General features: G+C 60.8%; 2 protein-coding genes across 2 annotated transcripts in view; one reads left to right on the forward strand and one right to left on the reverse strand.

Annotated features, from left to right (window-relative positions):
* BOP1 (BOP1 ribosomal biogenesis factor) overlaps nt 1-15,093 on the forward strand; it is a 55,430-nt gene extending 40,337 nt beyond the window's left edge. The window contains exons 4-16 of the mRNA XM_071738573.1: nt 5,656-5,810; nt 6,575-6,692; nt 6,776-6,877; nt 7,097-7,309; nt 8,961-9,122; nt 9,405-9,485; nt 9,795-9,864; nt 10,577-10,709; nt 12,685-12,865; nt 12,944-13,232; nt 13,401-13,485; nt 14,059-14,166; nt 14,816-15,093. Coding sequence (XP_071594674.1) covers nt 5,656-5,810; nt 6,575-6,692; nt 6,776-6,877; nt 7,097-7,309; nt 8,961-9,122; nt 9,405-9,485; nt 9,795-9,864; nt 10,577-10,709; nt 12,685-12,865; nt 12,944-13,232; nt 13,401-13,485; nt 14,059-14,166; nt 14,816-14,969 — 1,851 coding nt within the window. The 3' untranslated portion in view covers nt 14,970-15,093. The remainder of the gene's footprint in view (nt 1-5,655; nt 5,811-6,574; nt 6,693-6,775; nt 6,878-7,096; nt 7,310-8,960; nt 9,123-9,404; nt 9,486-9,794; nt 9,865-10,576; nt 10,710-12,684; nt 12,866-12,943; nt 13,233-13,400; nt 13,486-14,058; nt 14,167-14,815) is intronic.
* A 1,093-nt stretch (nt 15,094-16,186) lies between these two features.
* The window catches only part of LOC139792988 (maestro heat-like repeat-containing protein family member 1), a 55,345-nt gene continuing 50,157 nt past the window's right edge, over nt 16,187-21,374 (reverse strand). The window contains 5 exon segments of the mRNA XM_071736982.1: nt 16,187-16,788; nt 18,816-18,881; nt 20,254-20,356; nt 20,898-21,032; nt 21,122-21,274. Coding sequence (XP_071593083.1) covers nt 16,703-16,788; nt 18,816-18,881; nt 20,254-20,356; nt 20,898-21,032; nt 21,122-21,274 — 543 coding nt within the window. The 3' untranslated portion in view covers nt 16,187-16,702.

Genomic DNA, 21,374 nt, shown 5'->3' on the forward strand with positions numbered 1-21,374 from the left:
TGGTTGAGTTGGGTTGGGAGGGTCGTGTCTCCCAGTTGCCCCTCGGTTGTAGGGTTGGGGGGTCCCGTCTGCTGGTCACCTGTTGGGTTTAGGGTTGGGGGGGTCCTGTCTCCTGGTCACCCAATGGTTATAGGGCTGGGGGGGTCCCGTCTGCTGGTCACCTCTTGGTTGTAGGGTTGGGTGGGGGTCCTGGCTCCCCGTTGGTTCTAGAGTTGGTTGGAGGGTCCCAGCTCACCGTTGGTTCTGGGGTTGCTGGGGTCCCCTCTCCTGGTTCCCCTTTGGGTTGCGGGGGGTCCTGTCTTGTGGTTCCCCCTCACTTGTAGGGTTGGAGGGGGTCCCGTCTCCCTCTCAGTTGTAGGCTTGGGGGGGTCCCAGCTCCTGGTTCCCTGTTGGGTTGGGGGGTCCCAGCTCCTGGTTCCCCGTTGGGTTGGGGGGGGTCCCAGCTCCTGGTTCCCCGTTGGGTTGGGGGGGTCCCAGCTCCTGGTTCCCGTTGGGTTGGGGGGCTCCAGCTCCTGGTTCCTCGTTGGGTTGGGGGGGTCCTGCTCCTGGTTCCCGTTGGGTTCGGGGGCTCCCAGCTCCTGGTTCCCGTTGGGTTGGGGGGCTCCCAGCTCCTGGTTCCCCGTTGGGTTGGGGGGGTCCCAGCTCCTGGTTCCCGTTGGGTTTGGGGGCTCCCAGCTCCTGGTTCCCGTTGGGTTGGGGGGATCCTGGCTCCTGGTTCCCGTTGGGTTCGGGGGCTCCCAGCTCCTGGTTCCCGTTGGGTTGGGGGGATCCTGGCTCCTGGTTCCCCGTTGGGTTGGGGGGGTCCCAGCTCCTGGTTCCCGTTGGGCTGGGGGGGTCCCAGCTCCTGGTTCCCCGTTGGGTTGGGGGGGTCCCAGCTCCTGGTTCCCCGTTGGGCTGGGGGGGATCCTGGCTCCTGGTTCCCGTTGGGCTGGGGGGGATCCTGGCTCCCGGTTCCCTGTTGGGTTGGAGGGGTCCCGGCTCGTGGTTCCTCGTTGGGTTTGGGGTGGTCCCGGCTCCTGGTTCCCCCTCGGTGTCAGGGTTGGGGGGGGTCCCGTCTCCCCGCCGGAGCAGAAGGGGTTAATGCCGGGTGTCTGCCGGCGCTGCCGAGCCCCTCTCCCCACGCGTGAGCATCCTCAGGTCTGCGGCGGGAGCGCGGCGGAGGAGTTTATAGCGACGGGGAAGCCAGGCCCCTCCTGCTCCTCCTCCTGTCTCCTCCTCCTCCTTCTCCTCCTCCTCCTCCTCCTGTCTCCTCCTCCTCCTTCTCCTCCTCTTTTCATCTCCACCTCCTCCCCCTTCTCCTTCTCCCCCTCCTCCTCCTTCTCCTCCTCTTTTCACCTCCTCCTCCTCCTCCTCCTTCCTCCTCCCCTCTCCAGGCAGTTTTTCTCCCGTTTCTCTGGAAGTGGGACAGGAGGTGAGAGCCAGGAGCTGACACCTGAGCTCACCACCATCCATCCCTTTTTTTTTTTTTTGGGGGGGGGGATTTAACCCTTCAGGGGCCCGATGTGGGGAGGGGGGGATGTGAGCTGCATGAGGAGGGTCAGAAAGTCAGCCTGATGTCCCCATGGCCACCGGATTTCATGGAATCAGTCGTGGACCTGGAGCCCTGGAGGGCTGCAAGAGGGGAGATGGAGAGGAGGTGGGGAGGGAGAAATCCTTTGGGGTGAGGGTGCTGAGCCCCTGGGTGCCCAGGTTGCCCCCAGAAGCTGTGGCTGCCCCATCCCTGGCAGTGTTGAAGGTTGGATGGGGCTTGGAGCCCCCTGGGCTGGGGGAGGGGGTCCCTGACCGTGGCAGGGGGGGGCACTGGGGGGGATTTGAGGTCCCTTCCAACCCAGTCTGGGGTTCCATGATTCCCTGACCTTGCACCCAGGATGGGTCCAAGGAATATGTGGACCTCCAAGTCCTGGAGCAGGTTTTGCCCAAACCTTACCCCAAGCCAGGAGGGAGTGCAGAACCCCCAATGTTTGGGGGTTTTTTGGGGTCAGATGAGCATCCCCAGCAGCAGCTCCAGCCCTGGGGGCAGCCGGGTGGGACCCCCTGGGACCCCCTTTCAGGGGGAGGTGTTGATCACCTTGGCCAGAAACTGGAACTGCCCTTTCTGTGAGGTTCCCAACCCCAGCAGGAGGTCCCCAGGGGTTGGTGTCACCCCCGAGCCACTGTCACCTCCTGCCCTGCTGCTTGGGAACCCAATGCTGGAGGCATCTCCTCCTTCAGCTCCACTCACGACCTTGCTTTTCCCCAGCACCTTCTCTCCAAGCTCCATCTCCAGGCTCTGTCCCTGCCCTCTCCTTGCCAGGAGCAGAGGTGCAGACGTGGTGCTGAGCTGAGGTGACTCAGCTGAGGTGGCTCCATGCTTGGGCTCAATCATCTTCAAAGGTCTTTTCCAACCAGAACCATTCTGTGATTCCTCTCCCCACACCACAGCATCCCAACCTTTGGCTTTGTGGCTCTCCTGGAGGTTTTCCATGATATCCCACTTTGGGTATCATCAGTCTTCCCAGCCCTGGAGCTCAGCAGATCCTGGTGTCTCCTTCCAGGGAAGCCACAGATGGAATTCCCTTCCCTGCTTTTAATCCAGGGAAGCTCAGCCTGGCTTTGAGGTCCTGCTCCCACTTTTGGGACCTGTCCTCTCCAGAGTGGGTGGTGCTTGGGGTGCTGGATTCCCTCCAGAGCCCCAGAGCCACATCCAACTCTGATGGGAAGTGCTGGGGGGGGTGGTGCAGAACTTGTGGTCACCTGGGTTGGGTTGGGTTGGGTTGGGTTGGGTTGGGTTGGGGGACCTGAGTTGTCCTCCTGGGTACCCCCTGAGCCCCTCCAGCACCGTGGTCTCCAGGGTGGGAGGGTTGGAGGTTGCCCCATCCCCTTTCTCCTCCACGTGGACCGGATATTTTCAAGAGAAGAATCTTTCCTACAAAGCTTTCCAACTGCCAGGAATGTGGTCCAGGAATGCCCTGGGCTCATCCAAGAACAACTTCCAGACATGAGGCTGAGTGACGGCAGCCCCGGAGCTCCAGACCCCCCCACCTTCTCCTCCAAAGGGAGGGGGGGGGAGATGTGGGAACCACGTTCAGGGGGGAGGAACAGCTCAGCCCAAGGAGGGAGGCAGGGGGGCAGCAGCTCCTGGGCTGCTCCCAAACCCTCAGGGAGGAATTTGCCTCTTCATGGCATGGGGAAGGGGGAAGAAGGGGATCCCCCCCCCCTGCTGGAGTTGGGGTTGGGGGCGGGGGGCATGGATCCCACCCCTGGGATTGGGTTTGGGGTTGTGGATCTCACTGCTGGGACTGGAATGTGGGGACATGGACCTAACCCTTGGGATTGAGATGGGGGGACATGGACCCCATCTGCTGGGATTGGGATGTGGGAATGTGGATCCCACCTCTGGGGTTGGGGATGTGGATCCCACCCCTAGGATTGGGATATGGGGACATGGACCCCACTGCTGGGATTGGATGGAAGGAGGTGGATCCCAGCCCTGGATTGGGATGAGGAGATGTAGATCTCACCCTTAGCATTGGGTTTGGGGTTGTGGATCCCACTGCTGGGACTGGGATGGAGGGACATGGACCCCACTGATGGGATGGAGGGATGTGGATCCCACCCCTGGGAGTGGGTTTGGGATTGTGGATCCTCCCCAGTGAAATTGGGATGGGGGGGACATGGAGCAACCAGGGTCCCACCACCCTCCCTGCCCAAGATCTCCTCTCCATCTCCCCTCTCCCAGCTGCAAACCCTTCCCCCTGGGAGGCTCCCATCCCTCCAGGCCCTTGTCCCAAGTCCCTCCCAGCTTTCCTGGAGCCCCTTCAGGACCTGGAAGCTGCTCCAAGGTCTCCCCATGGGATCCTTCTCTTCTCCAGCCTCAACACCCCCAACTCTCTCCAGAGCTGCTCCAGCCCTCCCAGCAGCTCCTTGAGGCCCCATCCTTGGTTCTCCTGGTGGATGGGGTGGCCTCTCCAGGTGCTTTTTCCACGGGAGGCTCCGTGTGGTTTGCAAAATGTTTATGGGGAGCAGATGGTGCTGGGGTCAGGAGGGGAAATGTTGGGGGGGTGACCCCTGCCTGGGAGTGGAGGGGTCACAGGTCCCCTTCACACCTTGGTCCCTCTTGGGGACCTTTGGAGCTGGGGTTGAGGTCTCTGCCTCCTGCAAGGTGAGGGCAGCTGGGAGAGGCTGGAGGATCCCTCACTCCTTGCTGACCCCAAGGCTCAGGGACCTGTCCCCAGGAGCCTTTTATCCCCAGCATCCTGGAGCCATCCATGTCTGGTGTCCTGGAGCTGTCCTCAGCATCCTGAGTCCATACCCTGTACTTTGGAGTCATCTCCAGTATCCTGGATCCATCCCTGGTGTCCTGGATCCATCCCTGGTGTCCTGGAGCCATTCCCAGTGCCCAGATGAGCTCTTTGGGGTCTCTCCAAGCACTGTACTGGGGCAGGAGATCCAAGGAGCCCCTCAGGACCTGGTTCCTGCCCTGAGGTTTCCCCCATCCTCTGTTGGCCCAGGGCCCAGGACAGCTTTGTCCCCATGCCGTGTCCCCCTGCAATGGGGCCCAGGGCAGGATCCCTGACAGAGGGGACAGGAGACAGCAGCAGCATCTCCAGAAGGTCCCTGCAGTGCTGGCTCCACCAGGTTTGCTGCTGCCCTGGAGCTGTGGGACTGGTGGCCACAAGCCAACCCTGCTGGCCACGGACCCAAGGGGAGGGACGAAGGCAGCGGTGGTGAAGTGGGGGGGGAGCAGAGCTGGCAGGAGATGGGGCTTGGAAAATGTGAGACAAACCCAGGCTGCAGGACAGGGCAGGAATGTCCTGCTGCCCACCCAGCCCCTGCCCCCTCCTCCAGATGTTAAAAATGGCTTCAAAACCTTCCCCAAGAGCTTCTGACCCTGACACTTGCAACCTCTGCCCCCAGCATGGGTTGGGTGTTGATGGTTGGACTTGATCTTGAAGGTCTTCTCCAACCAAAACAAATTATTTGTTGCTCCAAGCCCCATCCAACCTTCAACACTGCCAGGGATGGGGCAGCCACAGCTTCTGGGGGCAACCTGGGCACCCAGGGGCTCAGCACCCTCACCCCAAACAATTTCTCCCTCCCTCCCTCCCTGCCCAAGATCTCCTCTCCATCTCCCCTCTCCCAGCTGCAAACCCTTCCCCCTGGGAGGCTCCCATCCCTCCAGGCCCTTGTCCCAAGTCCCTCCCCAGCTTTCCTGGAGCCCCTTCAGGACCTGGAAGCTGCTCCAAGGTCTCCCCAGAACCTTCTTCTCTTCTCTTCTTCTTCTCTTCTCCTTCTCTTCTCTTCTCTTCTCTTCTCTTCTCTTCTCTTCTCTTCTCTTCTCTTCTCTTCTCTTCTCTTCTCTTCTCTTCTCTTCTCTTCTCTTTCTCTTCTCTTCTCTTCTCTTCTCTTCTCTTCTCTTCTCTTCTCTTCTCTTCTCTTCTCTTCTCTTCTCTTCTCTCCTCTCCTCTCCTCTCCTCTCCTCTCCTCTCCTCTCCTCTCCTCTCCTCTCCTCTCCTCTCCTCTCTTTTCCTCCAGACTGAACACCCCCAACTCTCAGCCTGACTTCAGAGGACATCTCAGCTTTTCTGCACCCCATTCCTCTTCACCCCCTCCCGCCTTGGACCATTTTGTCTCCAGCCCTCCCCTTCTCACCACATTTCCTTTTCTCCCCTCCAGGACATCCGTAACACGGTGGGGAACATCCCCATGGAGTGGTACGAGGACTTCCCACACATCGGCTACAACCTGGAGGGCAAGAAGATCTACAAACCCATCAGGAACAAGGACGAGCTGGACATGTTCCTGGAGAAGATGGAGAACCCTGACTACTGGTGAGCATCTGGGGGATGGGTGTGACATGGAATCACGGCCTGGCTTGGGTTGGAGGGACCTTAAAGATCAGGGACCTTTCCCCCAGCCCAGGGGGCTCCAAGCCCCATCCAACCCTCAACACTGCCAGGGATGGGATGGGATGGGATGGGATGGGACAGCCACAACCTGGGCCAACAGGAGGCCAGTTCTGCTCCCAGGCTGGGGCACAAGGGGGCTGGGGAGGAAGAATTCTCTTTAGGTGGGGATTTCTAATGTAAAACTTGGGTTTTGAGAAAGATTGCAAGCAGAAAAGTCACCTTAAATCAGAGATCTATTGAATTCCAGGTTGAGAACCCTGTAGGGACCCTAAAGATCATCAAGATCCAACCCCTGCCATGGTCAGGGACCCCTCCCCCAGCCCAGGGGGCTCCAAGCCCCATCCAACCTTCAACACTGCCAGGGATGGGGCAGCCACAGCTTCTGGGGGCAACCTGGGCACCCAGGGGCTCAGCACCCTCACCCCAAACAATTTCTCCCCCATCCCTCCCATCCCAAGATCTCCTCTCCATCTCCCCTCCTCCAGTTTAAAGCCATCACCCCTTGTCTCCTGGTCCCATGTGGAGTGTGACCCCACACCAGGACCTGAAACCCTCTGGAGCACAGGACACAAACTGGAGCCCTCCAGCTCTCCTGGTGGAACTCCAGCTGGTGGCCTTGGGAGACTCTGGTGCTGGGGCTTCTCCCACCATGCAGGCCCTGACCCTGTCCCCTTGGTGCCCTGCAGGAGGACAGTCCAGGACAAGATGACGGGGGCAGACGTGAAGCTGACGGACGAGCAGGTGGAGTTGGTTCATCGGCTCCAGAGGGGACAGTTTGGGGACGTCCACTTCAACCCTTACGAGGTAAGGTCCACGTCCCACCCCTCGCTCCCAGCGTGGGGTTGGTGCAGGATGAGCAGGGAGCCCACGGGTCTGTCTCTCCTCAGCCCTCCGTTGACTTCTTCACCCACGAGGTGATGATCCACCCGGTGACGAACCGCCCGGCGGACAAGCGGAGCTTCATCCCCTCCCTCATCGAGAAGGAGAAGGTGAGGGGTTTCATGGCACCTTTGTCAGCACAAAGCCAAAGCTCTGCTGGTGACAGTGGCCTTGGCACACCCACCCTCAGGACACATCGTGTCCACGTCTCAACCTGGGCCAGGTTCTCCTCTTGGGGGAGCCGGGCAGCTTTCCTCTCCATCCCCACCTCCCCACCTCCTCCTCTCCTGCCTGGGGCTCCTGGCCTTGACTTCTCCTTGTCCCCCCAGGTCTCCAAGCTGGTCCACGCCATCAAGATGGGTTGGATCAAGCCCCGTAAGCCCAAGGATGAGACACCCACCTACTATGACCTCTGGGCCCAAGAGGATCCCAACTCCATCCTGGGCCGCCACAAGATGCATGTCCCAGCCCCCAAGATGAAGCTCCCTGGACATGAGGAGTCCTACAATCCCCCCCCAGAGTACCTGCTCAGTGAGGAGGAGGTAAGGGGGGCTCTGAGTGACCTGGGGACATGGGAGGAGCTCAGGAGGTGCCAAGACCCACCATGAGCTGGTAACCTGGACTGGCAGGAGAACCCTGGTAGGGTGAAAAGAATCCTGGTAGGGTGAGGAGATCAAGAGAGCCCTGGAAGGGTGAGAAAAACCTTGGCAGAGCAAGGAGAATCCTGGTAGGGTGAGGAGAACCCTGGAAGGATGAGGAGATCAGAAAAACTTTGGTAGGGTAAGGAGGGCTCAGCTGGAGGCAATCAGGTGAGAACCTTGATAGGGTGAAAAGAATCCTGGTGGGGTGAGGAGTCCATAAGGACCCTGTCAGGGTGAGGAGTGCAGGAGAACCCTGGAAAGGATGAGGAGGGCAGAAGAATCCTGGCAGGGTGAGGGGGCCATAAGGACCCTGTCAGGGTGAGGAGTCCATAAGGACTCTGTCAGGGTGAGGAGGCCATAGGGACCCTGGCAGGGTGAGGGGAGCTCAGCTGAAGGCCATCAGGTGACAACCTTGGTAGGGTGAAAAGAATCCTGGTAGGGTGAGAAGGGCAGGACAACCTTGGAAGGGTGAGGAGGCCATAAGAACCCTGTCAGGGTGAGGGGGCCATAGGGACCCTGTCAGGGTGAGGAAGCCATAGGGACCCTGTCAGGGTGAGGGGGCCATAGTGACCCTGTCAGGGTGTGGAGGCCATAGGGACCCTGTCAGGGTGAGGAGTCCATAAGGACCCTGTCAGGGTGAGGAGTCCATAGGGACCCTGTCAGTGTGAGGAAGCCATAGGGACCCTGTCAGGGTGAGGGGGCCATAAGGACCCTGTCAGGATGAGGAGGCCATAGGGACCCTGTCAGTGTGAGGAAGCCATAGGGACCCTGTCAGGGTGAGGGGGCCATAAGGACCCTGTCAGGGTGAGGGGGCCATAAGGACCCTGTCAGGGTGAGGAGGCCATAGGGACCCTGGCAGGGTGAGGAAGCCATAGGGACCCTGTCAGGGTGAGGGGGCCATAGGGACCCTGTCGGGGTGAGGAGTCCATAGGGACCCTGGCAGGGTGAGGAGGCCATAGGGACCCTGTCAGGGTGAGGGGGCCATAAGAACCCTGGCAGGGTGAGGAGGCCATAGGGACCCTGGCAGGGTGAGGGGGCCATAAGGACCCTGTCAGGGTGAGGAGGCCATAGGGACCCTGGCAGGGTGAGGAAGCCATAGGGACCCTGTCAGGGTGAGGGGGCCATAGGGACCCTGTCGGGGTGAGGAGTCCATAGGGACCCTGGCAGGGTGAGGAGGCCATAGGGACCCTGTCAGGGTGAGGGGGCCATAAGAACCCTGGCAGGGTGAGGAGGCCATAGGGACCCTGGCAGGGTGAGGGGGCCATAAGGACCCTGTCAGGGTGAGGAGGCCATAGGGACCCTGGCAGGGTGAGGAAGCCATAGGGACCCTGTCAGGGTGAGGGGGCCATAGGGACCCTGTCAGGGTGAGGAGGGCTCAGCTGGAGGCCATCAGGTGATGCTGGAGCCAGGAGGTGCCAGTGCTGTCTCAGGGAGCTGGACCGTGAGGATCCCTCTCCAGGATGGTTCTTGCTCGGGTCGGGGGCACACGTCAGGGCTGGGGCAGTGCCACCCGTCCCTCCTGCTGAGCCGTGTCCCCTCGGTGTCCCCTCAGAAGCTGGCCTGGGAGCAGCAGGAGCCGGAGGAGAGGAAGTTGAACTTCGTGCCCCAGCAGCACCGCTGCCTCCGCGCCGTCCCCGCTTACCCCCGCTTCATCCACGAGCGCTTCGAGCGCTGCCTCGACCTCTACCTCTGCCCCCGACAGAGGAAAATGAGGGTGAGGTCTTCTCCTGACCCCCACCCCTCACCCCAGGGTTGTTTGGGATGGGTTTGGGTTGGATTTGTGTGCTGAGGAGAACCCGGAGCCTCCTGAGGGCTGCTTCTCCCTCAAGGCTGTGGCTGAAGCTTTGTCCTCTCCCCCCCAGCTCGGGCTCTGAGACCTCGGGGTGGGTTTTCCAGCAGGGACCATGCCCTGGGGTGGGGAGGGTTTCACCTGAGGTGACAGCACTGGGGACATCGAGGTGGCACCTGGGACCACCTCACCCTCTGCCTCTTGCAGGTCAACGTGGACCCTGAGGACCTGATCCCCAAACTGCCCAAGCCAAGGGACCTGCAGCCCTTCCCAACCACCCAGGCCCTGGTAGGTGCCCCATGGGGAGAAGAAGTGGTGTCCGTGAGCATGGGAGGGGGAGGTGGCCAAGCTGGTCCTGGTTGGACATGTGCTGGGGTCATGGTGGGACTGGGTGGGCTTTTCCAACCACAAGTTTCTGCTCCACTCTGGTGAGGAACCCTCCTGCAGTGGAGTCCCCATCATCCCCAGAGGGGCTTCAGAGCCCTGGAGCTGTGGTGCTGAGGGACATGGGGTGGGGGTGGCTTTGGGGTTGGACTGGATGATCTCCAAGCTCCTTTCCCACCAGAGTAATCCCATAATTTCCATCTCCTTCCCCAGATCTACCGTGGACACTCCAGTCTGGTGCGCTGCCTCAGCGTCTCTCCCAGTGGGCAGTGGTTGGTGTCAGGTGAGGACTCAGTCCCCAAACCAGGACCCCCCTGGCACTGCTGCCCTTGACCCCAACACTGGAGCTGCTCCCAGTGTCACCAGAGCTCCCAGCTCCCCCCGTGGGGTCACAGCTGCTGGGGAAGCCCAGGCAGGAGCATCCCTGGAAGTCCTGTGGCTTCCCAAGCCCCAGCATGTGGCCTCCAGAAGGGTTTTTTTTTCCATCTGCTCTTGGTATCCCACCCCAGGAACCCAAGCAGGAGCATCCCTGGAAGTCCTGTGGCTTCCCAAGCCCCAGTTTGTGTCCTCCAGGTTTTTTTTTCCAGCTGCTCCTGGTTCCTCAGCCAAGGAACCTCCCCCCCCTCCTGCTTGGCAGTGGAGAAAGTGAAGCTGGAGGAGGGCCCGGGACAACCCGGGCTTGGGGATGAGGAGCAGATGGCAGCTCCCACATGTGCTTTTTATAACTTCTGGAGTTCTCCAGCTTGCCAGCTCCTGGTGGTCGGGTACACAACGTGGAATTCCTGGCCCTGGGCTGGGAAAGTGGCTGAGATCAGGAGCTGCAAAGAACCTGCCCTGGGGTGGGGTGGGACATGGCCACACGTCAGTGGCCACACGGCCACCTTCTCCTGGTGTCCCTGCCGTGGAGGGAGCTGCTCTGTCCCTCCTGCTGCTCCTCCTGGCTCTGGATGCTGGAACCCATCCCTGGTGCTGGCTCAGCCTGTGTTCTCCTCCAGGTTCTGATGATGGCACCGTGAGGTTCTGGGAGGTCTGCACGGCCCGGTGCATGAAGACCCTGCCCGTGGGAGGGGTGGTGAAGAGCATTGCCTGGAACCCCAACCCCACCATCTGCCTGGTGGCCATTGCTGTGTGAGTGTCCCAGCCTGGGCTGCTCCATCCCTGCTGCATCCCTGGGTTTGCATCCTGGAACCATGGACTGGGGGGGCTGGAAGGACCTTAAAGATCACTGAGTCCCACCCAGTGCCATGGTCCTTAAAGGGACCCCTCCCCCAGCCCAGGGGGCTCCAAGCCCCATCCAACCTTCAACACTGCCAGGGATGGGGCAGCCACAGCTTCTGGGGGCAACCTGGGCACCCAGGGGCTCAGCACCCTCACCCCAAACAATTTCTCCCTCCCTTCCTCCCTCCCTGCCCAAGATCTCCTCTCCATCTCCCCTCTCCCAGCTGCAAACCCTTCCCCCTGGGAGGCTCCCATCCCTCCAGGCCCTTGTCCCAAGTCCCTCCCCAGCTTTCCTGGAGCCCCTTCAGGACCTGGAAGCTGCTCCAAGCTCTCCCCATTGCAGCCTTCTCTTCTCCAGCCTCAACACCCCCAACTCTCTCAGCCTGGCTCCAGAGCAGAGCTGCCCCAGCCCTCCCAGCAGCTCCAGGGCCTCCTCTGCACTGGCTCCAGCAGCTTTTCCTCTCCCAAAGCCTCCCAGCAGCTCCTGCAAACTCGTGGCACCCCCAGCAGTGAAGATGTCCACACTGGGGTGTGCAAAGCCACCACTTCTTGCTGTGTCCCTACCTCCCACTTCACTTGGTGGCCCTCATTCTTCTTCTGGTGGCCTCCACTGTTCTTTGGAGGAACCATCCCATTCCCACCATCCTTCTGGGGCCCTTGGGCTGTGACAGAGCAGAGCTTCCCCCCTTCCCTTTTGCCTCTTTGCTGTCCTACAAAAGGTCCTGGTCACTCCCAGTGTCCCACACCTTCCTCCCCATGGCTATGGTCAAGGTCATCCCGTGGTGGCCTGGGGCCTGCAGATGGGTTTCCCTCTCCTTGGTGGTGCCCTTGCCCCATCTCTCCATCCATCCCTTGACCCATCTCTCCATCCCTTGACCTATCTCTCCACCCATCCCATGACCCATCTCTCCATCCCATGACCCATCTCTCCATCCCATGACCCATCTCTCCACCCATCCTTTGATCCATCTCTCCATCCATCCCACCCATCTCTCCATCCCTTACCCATCATCTCTCCATCCCTTGACCCATCTCTTCATCCCTTGACCCGTCTCTCCATCCATCCCTTGCCCCATCATCTCTCCATCCATCCCTTGACCCATCTCTCCATCCATCCCATGACCCATCTCTCCATCCCTTACCCATCATCTCTCCATCCCTTACCCATCATCTCTCCATCCCTTGACCCATCTCTTCATCCCTTGACCCATCATCTCTCCATCCATCCCTAGATCCATCTCTCCATCCATCCCTTGCCCCATCTCTCCATCCATCCCATGACCCATCTCCCCATCCCTTACCCATCATCTCTCCATCCCATGGCCCATGTCCCCATCCCTTACCCATCATCTCTCCATCCCTTGACCCATCTCCCCATCCCTTACCCATCATCTCTCCATCCCATGGCCCATGTCCCCATCCCTTACCCATCATCTCTCCATCCCATGACCCATGTCCCCATCCCTTACCCATCATCTCTCCATCCCTTGACCCATCTCCCCATCCCTTACCCATCATCTCTCCATCCCATGGCCCATGTCCCCATCCCTTACCCATCATCTCTCCATCCCATGGCCCATGTCCCCATCCCTTACCCATCATCTCTCCATCCCATGGCCCATGTCCCCATCCCTTACCCATCATCTCTCCATCCCTTGACCCATCTCTTCATCCCTTGACCCATCATCTCTCCATCCATCCCTAGATCCATCTCTCCATCCATCCCTTGCCCCATCTCTCCATCCATCCCATGACCCATCTCCCCATCCCTTACCCATCATCTCTCCATCCCTTGACCCATCTCTCCATCCCTTACCCATCATCTCTCCATCCCTTGACCCATGTTCCCATCCCTTACCCATCATCTCTCCATCCCACCCTGCAGGGAGCAGTCAGTGCTGCTGGTGAACCCCTGCCTTGGGGACAAACTGCTCTATGGGGCCACAGATCAGGTCCTGGAGTCCTACGAGGCCCCGGAGGAGGAGAGGATCCAACCCGTGGAGTGGGTGTGGGCCCCCCCAGAGGAGCAGAGCCGGGGGATCCGGCTGGTGGTGCAGCACAGCAAGGTGGGGATGGGGACCCCTGGGGGTGGTGGCTCTGCCCGGGGTGCAGGGCAGCCCTGGTGATGCCTCTGCTCCTCCCAGCCCGTGAAGCAGGTGACCTGGCATGGCAGGGGGGATTACTTTGCCAGCGTGGTGTCGGACCACAGCAACGCCCAGGTGCTGATCCACCAGAGCAGCAAACGTTGGAGCCAGAGCCCCTTCAGGAAGAGCAGGGGGCTGGTGCAGTGTGTCCTCTTCCACCCCCTCAGACCTTTCTTCCTGGTGGCCACGCAGCGACACGTCCGCATCTACAACCTCCTCAAGCAGGAGCTCACCAAGAAGCTGATGGCCAACTGCAAGTGGGTGTCCAGCATGGCCATCCACCCCGGAGGTAGGCACGGGGCTGCTCCCAGGGCCTGGAAGCTCCCATGGAGCTAAGGGGCATCTTGTGCAACCTGGGGTGGTGGGAGATGGCTCTGCCCCCGCCAGGGTCCTGGAGGTCCCTCCTGACCCAAAGCCTTCGGTGATGTCCCCAGTGACCCCCTGTCCCCTCTCCCAGGTGACAACATCATCTGTGGCAGCTATGACAGCAAGCTGGCCTGGTTTGACCTGGACCTCTCCACCAGACCCTACCAGATGCTGAGGTGAGTGTGGGGGGACCCAGCTCCTGCCCACAGCCCCTCCAGACCCCACCAGACCTCTCCCTGGGGTTCTTCTCCCTCCTGAGAAGGTTGTTGGGGTTCTACCAGGAGCAGCTGTCCACGGCCACCATCCTGTGTCTCATGCTGAGGGACTTTGTCCTCCCAAGCTCAGGAGATGAAGCCTCCATGGCAGGAGGTTCTGGGCTGGGTTGAGCAGCTCCCAGTCTCTCCCAGTTGCCCTTTCCCACCGCAAGCAGAGTTTGGGGCCCGTAAATTAGGATTTTGGGAAGAAATTCTTTAATTTGAGGGTGCTGAGCCCCAGGTTGCCCCCAGAAGCTGTGGCTGCCCCATCCCTGGCAGTGTTGAAGGTTGGATGGGGCTTGGAGCCCCCTGGGCTGGGGGAGGGGTCCCTGACCATGGCAGGGGGGGCACAGGGGGGGATTTCAGGTCCCTTCCAACCCAACCCATTCCACATTTCTGTGATTTTATGAAATCCCATCCATGAAGCCCATCCCAGGTTGGACACAGGGAGGTGTCCTCCCTGTTAGTCCCAGCATGGCACCCCCATCTTTGCAGGCACCACAAGAAAGCACTGAGGAGCGTGGCCTTCCACAGGCACTACCCCCTCTTTGCCTCGGCCTCAGATGATGGGACCATCATCGTCTGCCATGGGATGGTCTACAAGTGAGTAGAGGGGAGTCATGGGGGGTCTCCAGTGAGGTCATTGGAGGTGTTGGGGCCAGTGCAGAGGAGGCCCTGGAGCTGCTGGGAGGGCTGGAGCAGCTCTGCTCTGGAGCCAGGCTGAGAGAGTTGGGGGTGTTGAGGCTGGAGAAGAGAAGGATCCCATGGGGAGACCTTGGAGCAGCTTCCAGGTCCTGAAGGGGCTCCAGGAAAGCTGGGGAGGGACTTGGGACAAGGGCCTGGAGGGATGGGAGCCTCCCAGGGGGAAGGGTTTGCAGCTGGGAGAGGGGAGATGGAGAGGAGATCTTGGGCAGGGAGGGAGGGAGGGAGGGAGAAATTGTTTGGGGTGAGGGTGCTGAGCCCCTGGGTGCCCAGGTTGCCCCCAGAAGCTGTGGCTGCCCCATCCTGGCAGTGTTGAAGGTTGGATGGGGCTTGGAGCCCCCTGGGCTGGGGGAGGGGTCCCTGACCATGGCAGGGGGGGCTCTGGGGGGGCTTTCAGGTCCCTTTCAGCCCAGGCTGTGGCTCCAGGACTCGGTGTCTGCTCCTCTCTCCTGGGTGCAGCCCTTGGGGCTGGGGGTGACCTCAGGGGATCCCATCGGGGTTCGGAAGCTGAGACCCAAAGCTCTGCCCTGCTCCCTCTTCCCCACCACAGTGACCTCCTGCAGAACCCCCTGCTGGTGCCTGTCAAGGTGCTGAAGGGCCATGCCCTGACCTTGGACCTGGGGGTCCTGGACGTCGTCTTCCACCCCACCCAACCTTGGGTCTTCTCCTCGGGCGCTGACGGCACCGTGCGGCTCTACACCTGACTGCTGCCACCACCAGTGTCCCCCAGCACCACCCAGCACCAGGGCCACCACGCTGCTGGGAACGTCCCTCCTGCCCCACCACAGACTCCTTGGGCCCTTCTCATTAAAGTGTTTTTGGGTACAACCGGGTGCTGCTGTGTCCTGCAGGGCTGGGAGGGACCGAGGTTGGGGGGGGACACGTGAACACCCCCAAAACCCACTGGGTGGGTGGGGGGAGTCATGGGATGGGTTGGAAAAGAGCTTGAAATCAGGGAGTCCAACCCTGACCCCAGCACTGCCCAAGGCCACCCCCACCCCATGTCCCTCATCCCCACATCCCCAGGGGTTGCTCTGAAACCCCTCCAGGGATGATGGGGACTCCAGCCCTGCCCTGGGCAGCCTGGGCCAGGCCCTGACAACCCTTTCCAGGGAGAAATTCTTCCCCAGCTCCAACCTAAACCTCCCCTGGCACCACTTGAGTTGTGCCAAAAGTTCCTCTTGGCCCATCCCTTGTTCCTTGGGAGCAGAGCCCGACCCCCCCTGGCTCCAACCTCCTCTCAGGGGGTTGCAGAGAGCCAGAAGGTCTCCCCTCAGCCTCCTCTGCTCCAGGATCAACACCCCCAGGGCCCTCAGCTGCTCCTCACAACTTCTCCAGACCCTTCTCCTTCTGCTCCACACCCTTCCCCACCTCCATTCCCTTCTCTGGACACCCCCAGCCCCTCCAGGGCCTTTTTCTCACCAAAAAGGAAGATTGAGAGATGGGAGGGAGAAATTGTTTGGGGTGGGGGTGCTGAGCCCCAGGTTGCCCCCAGAAGCTGTGGCTGCCCCCAACCCAACCCAATGGGTCTATGAGGAAATGCCCACCAAGGCCCCCATCCCACCCCCCTGTGTCCCACCCCCCAGTGAAGATCCCCAGGGAGCAGCAGAGGGGACCTGAAACCACAGGAATTGGCCCAGAACTGGTGCCCGAAGGAGAAGTGACCAGAGCTGGGGTGTAGGGACAGAAACCAGGGGCAAGGGGCTGGGTCACCCCCAGAGCTGCTCACACGGGGCAGGACCAACCAAGGGGGGTCCCCCTGAACCCAGGACCAGCCCAGGGGGGACCCCCTGATCCCAGGGTGAGGCTTCTCCTTTGTTAAGGTGAGGGAGAAGACACCCAACACCTCCAGAACCTTCTCCTGTGCCATCTCCTGCCCCCCAAGGCCCCACCATGGCCCCTGAGCCCCCCTCACCAGGCCTGAGGAGCAAAGAGCTTTATTTAAAAATCTGTTTTATGTACATGTGCGTGGGGGGGAGGCTCACGTCCACCCAGAAGGGTCCTGGGGGGTGGGACACAGGGCCCCGTGTTCAGCATCATGGAGCAGCAGAGTGGGATGGGGGGAACTGGAGCTATGGGGGGAGCCCGGGGGACACTGCCAGCCCCCAGCCCCAGCCCATCCCCTCCACCTGAGGCCACCAAGGTCCCTCAGCCCAGAAGTCAACCAGGAGAAGACAACAACCCCCTCCTCCAGCAGCCCACCACGAGGGGCCACGTGCCCACCATGTCCCCAGCCACCCCGGTAGCCAAGGTGGCCACGGAAGGTGGAGAGAGGTGTTGGGTGGGCTGGGGAGGAAGAGGATGGGGCTGCCATGGAGGCAGAACCAGGTCCCAGGTGGGTGCTGGGTGCAGGAAGACGTGGCAGAGCCCCAGGAGGGGCTGGAGGTGAGGACCCTCACCCAACTATTGCTGAGGTGGAGCCAGGAGGTCCCAGGGCTCACAGGACCCGGACCAAGCGGCCCAGAGTCTCGGCCACCTTGACACGGACGGCGGGGATGGGATCCTTCAGGAGGAGGTTCAGGGCTGGAAGGAGAAGAGGAAAATTGGGATAAGGGGGGATGGGTGCCCAGGGTGCCCCCAGAAGCTGTGGCTGCCCCATCCCTGGCAGTGTTGAAGGTTGGATGGGGCTTGGAGCCCCCTGGGCTGGGGGAGGGGTCCCTGACCATGGCAGGGGGGGCACTGGGGGGGATTTGAGGTCCCTTCCACCCCACCCCAGTCTGGGGTCTGTGTGATGACACCAAGGGGCACAGCACCCACCCCCCCCAGGCCCCAGCCACGTTGTCACAGCAGCAGGATGGGGGACACTGTGGGACCACCAGGGGTCCCCAGGGTGCTGGGCTCTGAAGCCTGGGGGGGCTCCTCCTGCATCCTCCTGTTTGCAGGTTTGGGGTTCCTGATAGGACCATCTCTGGTTGTGGGTTTGGGGTTCCTGGTGGCACCATCCCTGGGTCCAGTTCCTGGTGGGACCATCCCTGGGTGCAGGGTTTGGGGTTCCTGGTGGGACCATCCCTGACTGTGAGGCTTGGGGTTCATGGTGGAATCATCCTTGGCTGCAGGTTTGGGGTTCCTGGTGGGACCACTCCTGGTTATGGGTTTTGGGGTTCCTGGTGGTGGATGATGCTGTGGACCCTTCCAGTCCTGTGGGACCATCGAGGGTCCCCGGGGCACTGCTCTGGGGGGCTCCTCCTGCACCCTTTGGAGGAGGAGAAAAACCCAAGTGTGGGGGTCCAGGAGCAAGGAGTGGATCTGAGCTCCTTCCCCCTCCCCTCTCTGCACCCCTCTCCCCATTATTTTTGGAGCTCCTTTGGTTTCTGTCCCCTCTGGCAGTGTCCTGGGGGTCCTCCTGGGGCAGGGGCTCCTGGAGCTGCTCAGGAGGGGAAGTTCCTCACCCCGAGCTCCTTCCCGGGGCTGCAGGAGCCAAAGGCTTCTCCTGGCAGAGGGCTCGGAGGGAGCCAACGGAAAGAGAGTTTTTCCTTTTTTAGTGTTTTTTGAAGCTGCTTTGGAAGGAGGCGAAAGTTTCCGTGCGTTACTCGAGACGATGAGGTCACCGGTGACAGGGAAAAAATCCCTGAAATCCAGGAAAATTACTTAACACTGCTTCCAAAAATGCCACCGGCTTCACCTTCAGCTCTGGGGCTTTGGGGCTGGCTTTTTTTTTTTTTTTTTTTTTTTTTTTTTGGGTTTTGTTTTACAAATCCTTCAGAAGGCGCTGGGCTGGGGAGGGGGAACCCAGAAACACCAAACCCTGAGGGTCCTCTCCTGCTCCTGATGGGGTCACTGATGGCTGAGGAGCTCCCTGGGGTTGGGGGTCCTGGTGGGATCATCCATCCCTGGCTGTGTGTTTGGGGTCCATGGTGGGACCATCCCCAGCTGTGGGGTTTGGGGTTTATGGTGGGAGAAACCCTGGTTACAGGTTTTGGGGTTCATGGTACCCCTGGTGGGACCATCCCTGGCTGCAGGTTTGGGATTCATGGTAGGACCATCCCTGGTTGTGGGTTTCAGGTTCCTGGTGGAACCATTCCTCTTGGAGGAATTTGGGGTCCATAGTGGGACCATGCCCAGATGTGGGGTTTGGGGTCCATAGTGGGACCATCCCTGGCTGCAGGATTTGGGGTTCACAATGGGCCCATCCCTGGTTGAGGGGTATGGGACTCCTGGTGGAACCACTTCTGGTTGCAGATTTGGGGTTCCTAATGAGACCATTCCTGGTTTCAGTTCCTGGTAGGACCATGCCCAGCTGTAGGGTTTGGGGTTCCTGGTGGGATCATCCCTGGTTTCAGGCTTGGGGTTTATGGTGGGCCCACTCTTGGCTGAAGGATTTGGGGTTCCTGGTGGGACCATGCCCAGCTGGGGGGTTTGGGGTTTATGGTGGGACCATCCCTGTCTGCAGGTTTTGGGGGATCCTGGTGGGACCATCCCTGGCTGTGGGGTTTGAGGTTCCTGGTGGGGCTGGGAGCCTCCTGTGGGGCCGGGACCCCCATCCTGTAGGTCCAAGCTGTGTCCCTCACGGGGACAGTCCCCAGCAGCTCTGGGTGGCAGCACCTACTCACCCGAGATGAGCTGGTCCAGGTCCACCTGGTGACAGTGCTCTTCATCCACGTGAAGCACGAGGAAGCCTGAGGAAGAATTTTGGTGTCACCAAGGATTCCGGATGCCCCCAGGAGACAGCTCAGACTGTGTCCAGTTCTGGGCCCCTCAGCTCAGGAAGGAGATTGAGGTGCTGGAGCAGGTCCAGAGAAGAGCAAGGAGGCTGGGAAGGGATCCAGCACAAGTCCTGTGAGGAAGGGCTGAGGGAGCTGGGGGTGTTGAGGCTGGAGAAGAGGAGGCTCAGGGGAGACCTCATCACTCTCTACAACTCCCTGAAAGGAGGTCGGAGAGTTGGGCTGATCCCAAGGGGATGAGGTTCAACATTCCAAGTGCCAGGTCCTGAATTTTGGCCACAACAACCCCATGGGGAGCTCCATGGGGCACAGAGTGGCAGAGAGGGACCTGGAAGGTGCCCAGGAGCCAGCAGTGTGCCCAGGTGGCCAAGAATCCCAATGGAATCCTGGATGAGGAAGAGTGTGGCCAGCAGGCCCAGGGAAGGGATTCTGCCCCTGGGGAGGCCACAGCTTGAGTCCTGTGTCCAGTTCTGGGCCCCGAAATTCAGGAAGGAGATGGAGGCCCAAAGGAGGTGAAGGGATCCAGCAGAATTCCTGTGAGGAAGGGCTGAGGGAGCTGGGGGTGTTGAGGCTGGAGAAGAGGAGGCTCAGGGGAGACCTCATCACTCTCTACAACTCCCTGAAAGGAGGTTGGAGCCAGGGGGGGGTTGGGCTGATATCAGTGGGACAAGAGGGCATGGACTAAAGAATTTTTTCCTAATATCCAACCTAAACCTCCCCTGGCAGAGCTTCAGCTCTGCCAGGGGAGGTTTAGGTTGGATATTAGGAAAGAATTCTTTGCAGAGAGGGTGCTCAGCCATTGGAATGGGCTGCCCAGGGAAGGGGTGGATTCTCCATCCCTGGAGATATTTCCAAAGAGCCTGGATGTGGCACTCAGTGCCATGGGCTGGGAACCACGGGGGGAGTGGAGCAAGGGTTGGACTTGATGATCTCTGAGGTCCCTTCCAGCCCAGCCCATTCTATGATTTTAGGATTCATGGTGCCAGGTCACCGGGTCACTCATCCCTGTGTGGAGCCTCTGTGGAAACCCCACAGCTGCTCAGGTGAGGACCAAACCTTGGTCACCCACACCAGGGTGTGACCCATCCGGGTGCTTCCACCTCAGCTGGGTAGGGCAGGGAGGGTCCCCCCAGCACGAGTGGGAAGCAGCTGGAAAAAGGTTCCTTGGGTGGGTGCTGGCAGCACCTGGGGATGTCCCAGGCCTGGGAGCAGTGAGGAGCAGGGACCAGGGGAGCTTCCCATCCCCAGCAGTGCCCAGGGATCAGGAGCATTCCCAGGACACCAGGGGTGACACCACCCCCCAGGGGCAGCCTGGGAGGAACCTCACCAATGAACATGGGGGCAGCTGCCCTGATGTCCACCCAGCTGCTCTTGAAGTAGAAGAGGTTGGTGGAGATCAGGCGGTTGAGCATCTCCGGGTAGCTCTGCATCTGGGAGAGAAAAAAGCACCCAGGAGGTCATGGGGGACAGGAGAGGAGCTCCTGCAGCTCTGCCACCAGCTCCTGGGAAATATGGAGCTCCTGAGGACACATCTGGGATGGGGGGGACTGGGCCTCTGTGGATGCAAGAGCAGGACCTGGAGGATCTGTGGCTTCCCAGGTCCTGAAGGGGCTCCAGGAGAGCTGGGGAGGGACTTGGGACAAGGGCCTGGAGGGATGGGATGAGGGGTGATGGTTCCAACCTCCAAGAGGGGAGGTGGAGAGGAGATACTGGGGAGAACTGTTTGGGGTGAGGGTGCTGAGCCCCTGGGTGCCCAGGTTGCCCCCAGAAGCTGTGGCTGCCCCATCCCTGGCAGTGTTGAAGGTTGGATGGGGCTTGGAGCCCCCTGGGCTGGGGGAGGGGTCCCTGACCATGGCAGGGGGGGCACTGGGGGGGATTTAAGGTCCTTTCCACCCCAACCCATCCCGTGCTTCCATCACCCTCATGCCCAGCAGCCCAGGGCTCCGTGCCCAGCCCCAGCACGGTGCTCACCAGGTGTTTGCAGACGTTGTTCATGAACTCCCCATAGTGGAGGCTCCTGTCCTCCCTCAGGTGGTTGAGGAACATCTCGCAGAGCCCCTCACAGCCCATGCTGGGGCCACACATCCGCAGAGCAAACTTGCAGGCCTGGGGTGGGAGGAGAAGCTCAGGAGCCTGCGGGATGCCCGGGGTGAGGCAGGACCCTGGGTTCCTGCTGGCCAGGGGGACATCCTCACCTTGACGACCTCTGGCTTTGGGTCCTGGAGGTGGAGCAGCAGTGTCACCAGCCCGTTGAGGATCTGCTCGAAGAAGACCTCGCAGTTGGCCTCGCTGAACCTGGTGAGGTTCCCAAAGAGGACGATGGACGCCTGCCGGAGCTGGGGCTGCTCCTGTGGGCACAGAGGGATCAGCGGGATCAGAGGAACCAACCCGACCCGGGGCACCTCCTGCCTGGCACAGCTGCTCACACCACCCCTCCTCCTGCTCCTC

Source organism: Heliangelus exortis, chromosome 2 (genome assembly GCF_036169615.1).
Source record: "Heliangelus exortis chromosome 2, bHelExo1.hap1, whole genome shotgun sequence".
In the NCBI taxonomy this organism is placed as follows: domain Eukaryota; kingdom Metazoa; phylum Chordata; class Aves; order Apodiformes; family Trochilidae; genus Heliangelus; species Heliangelus exortis.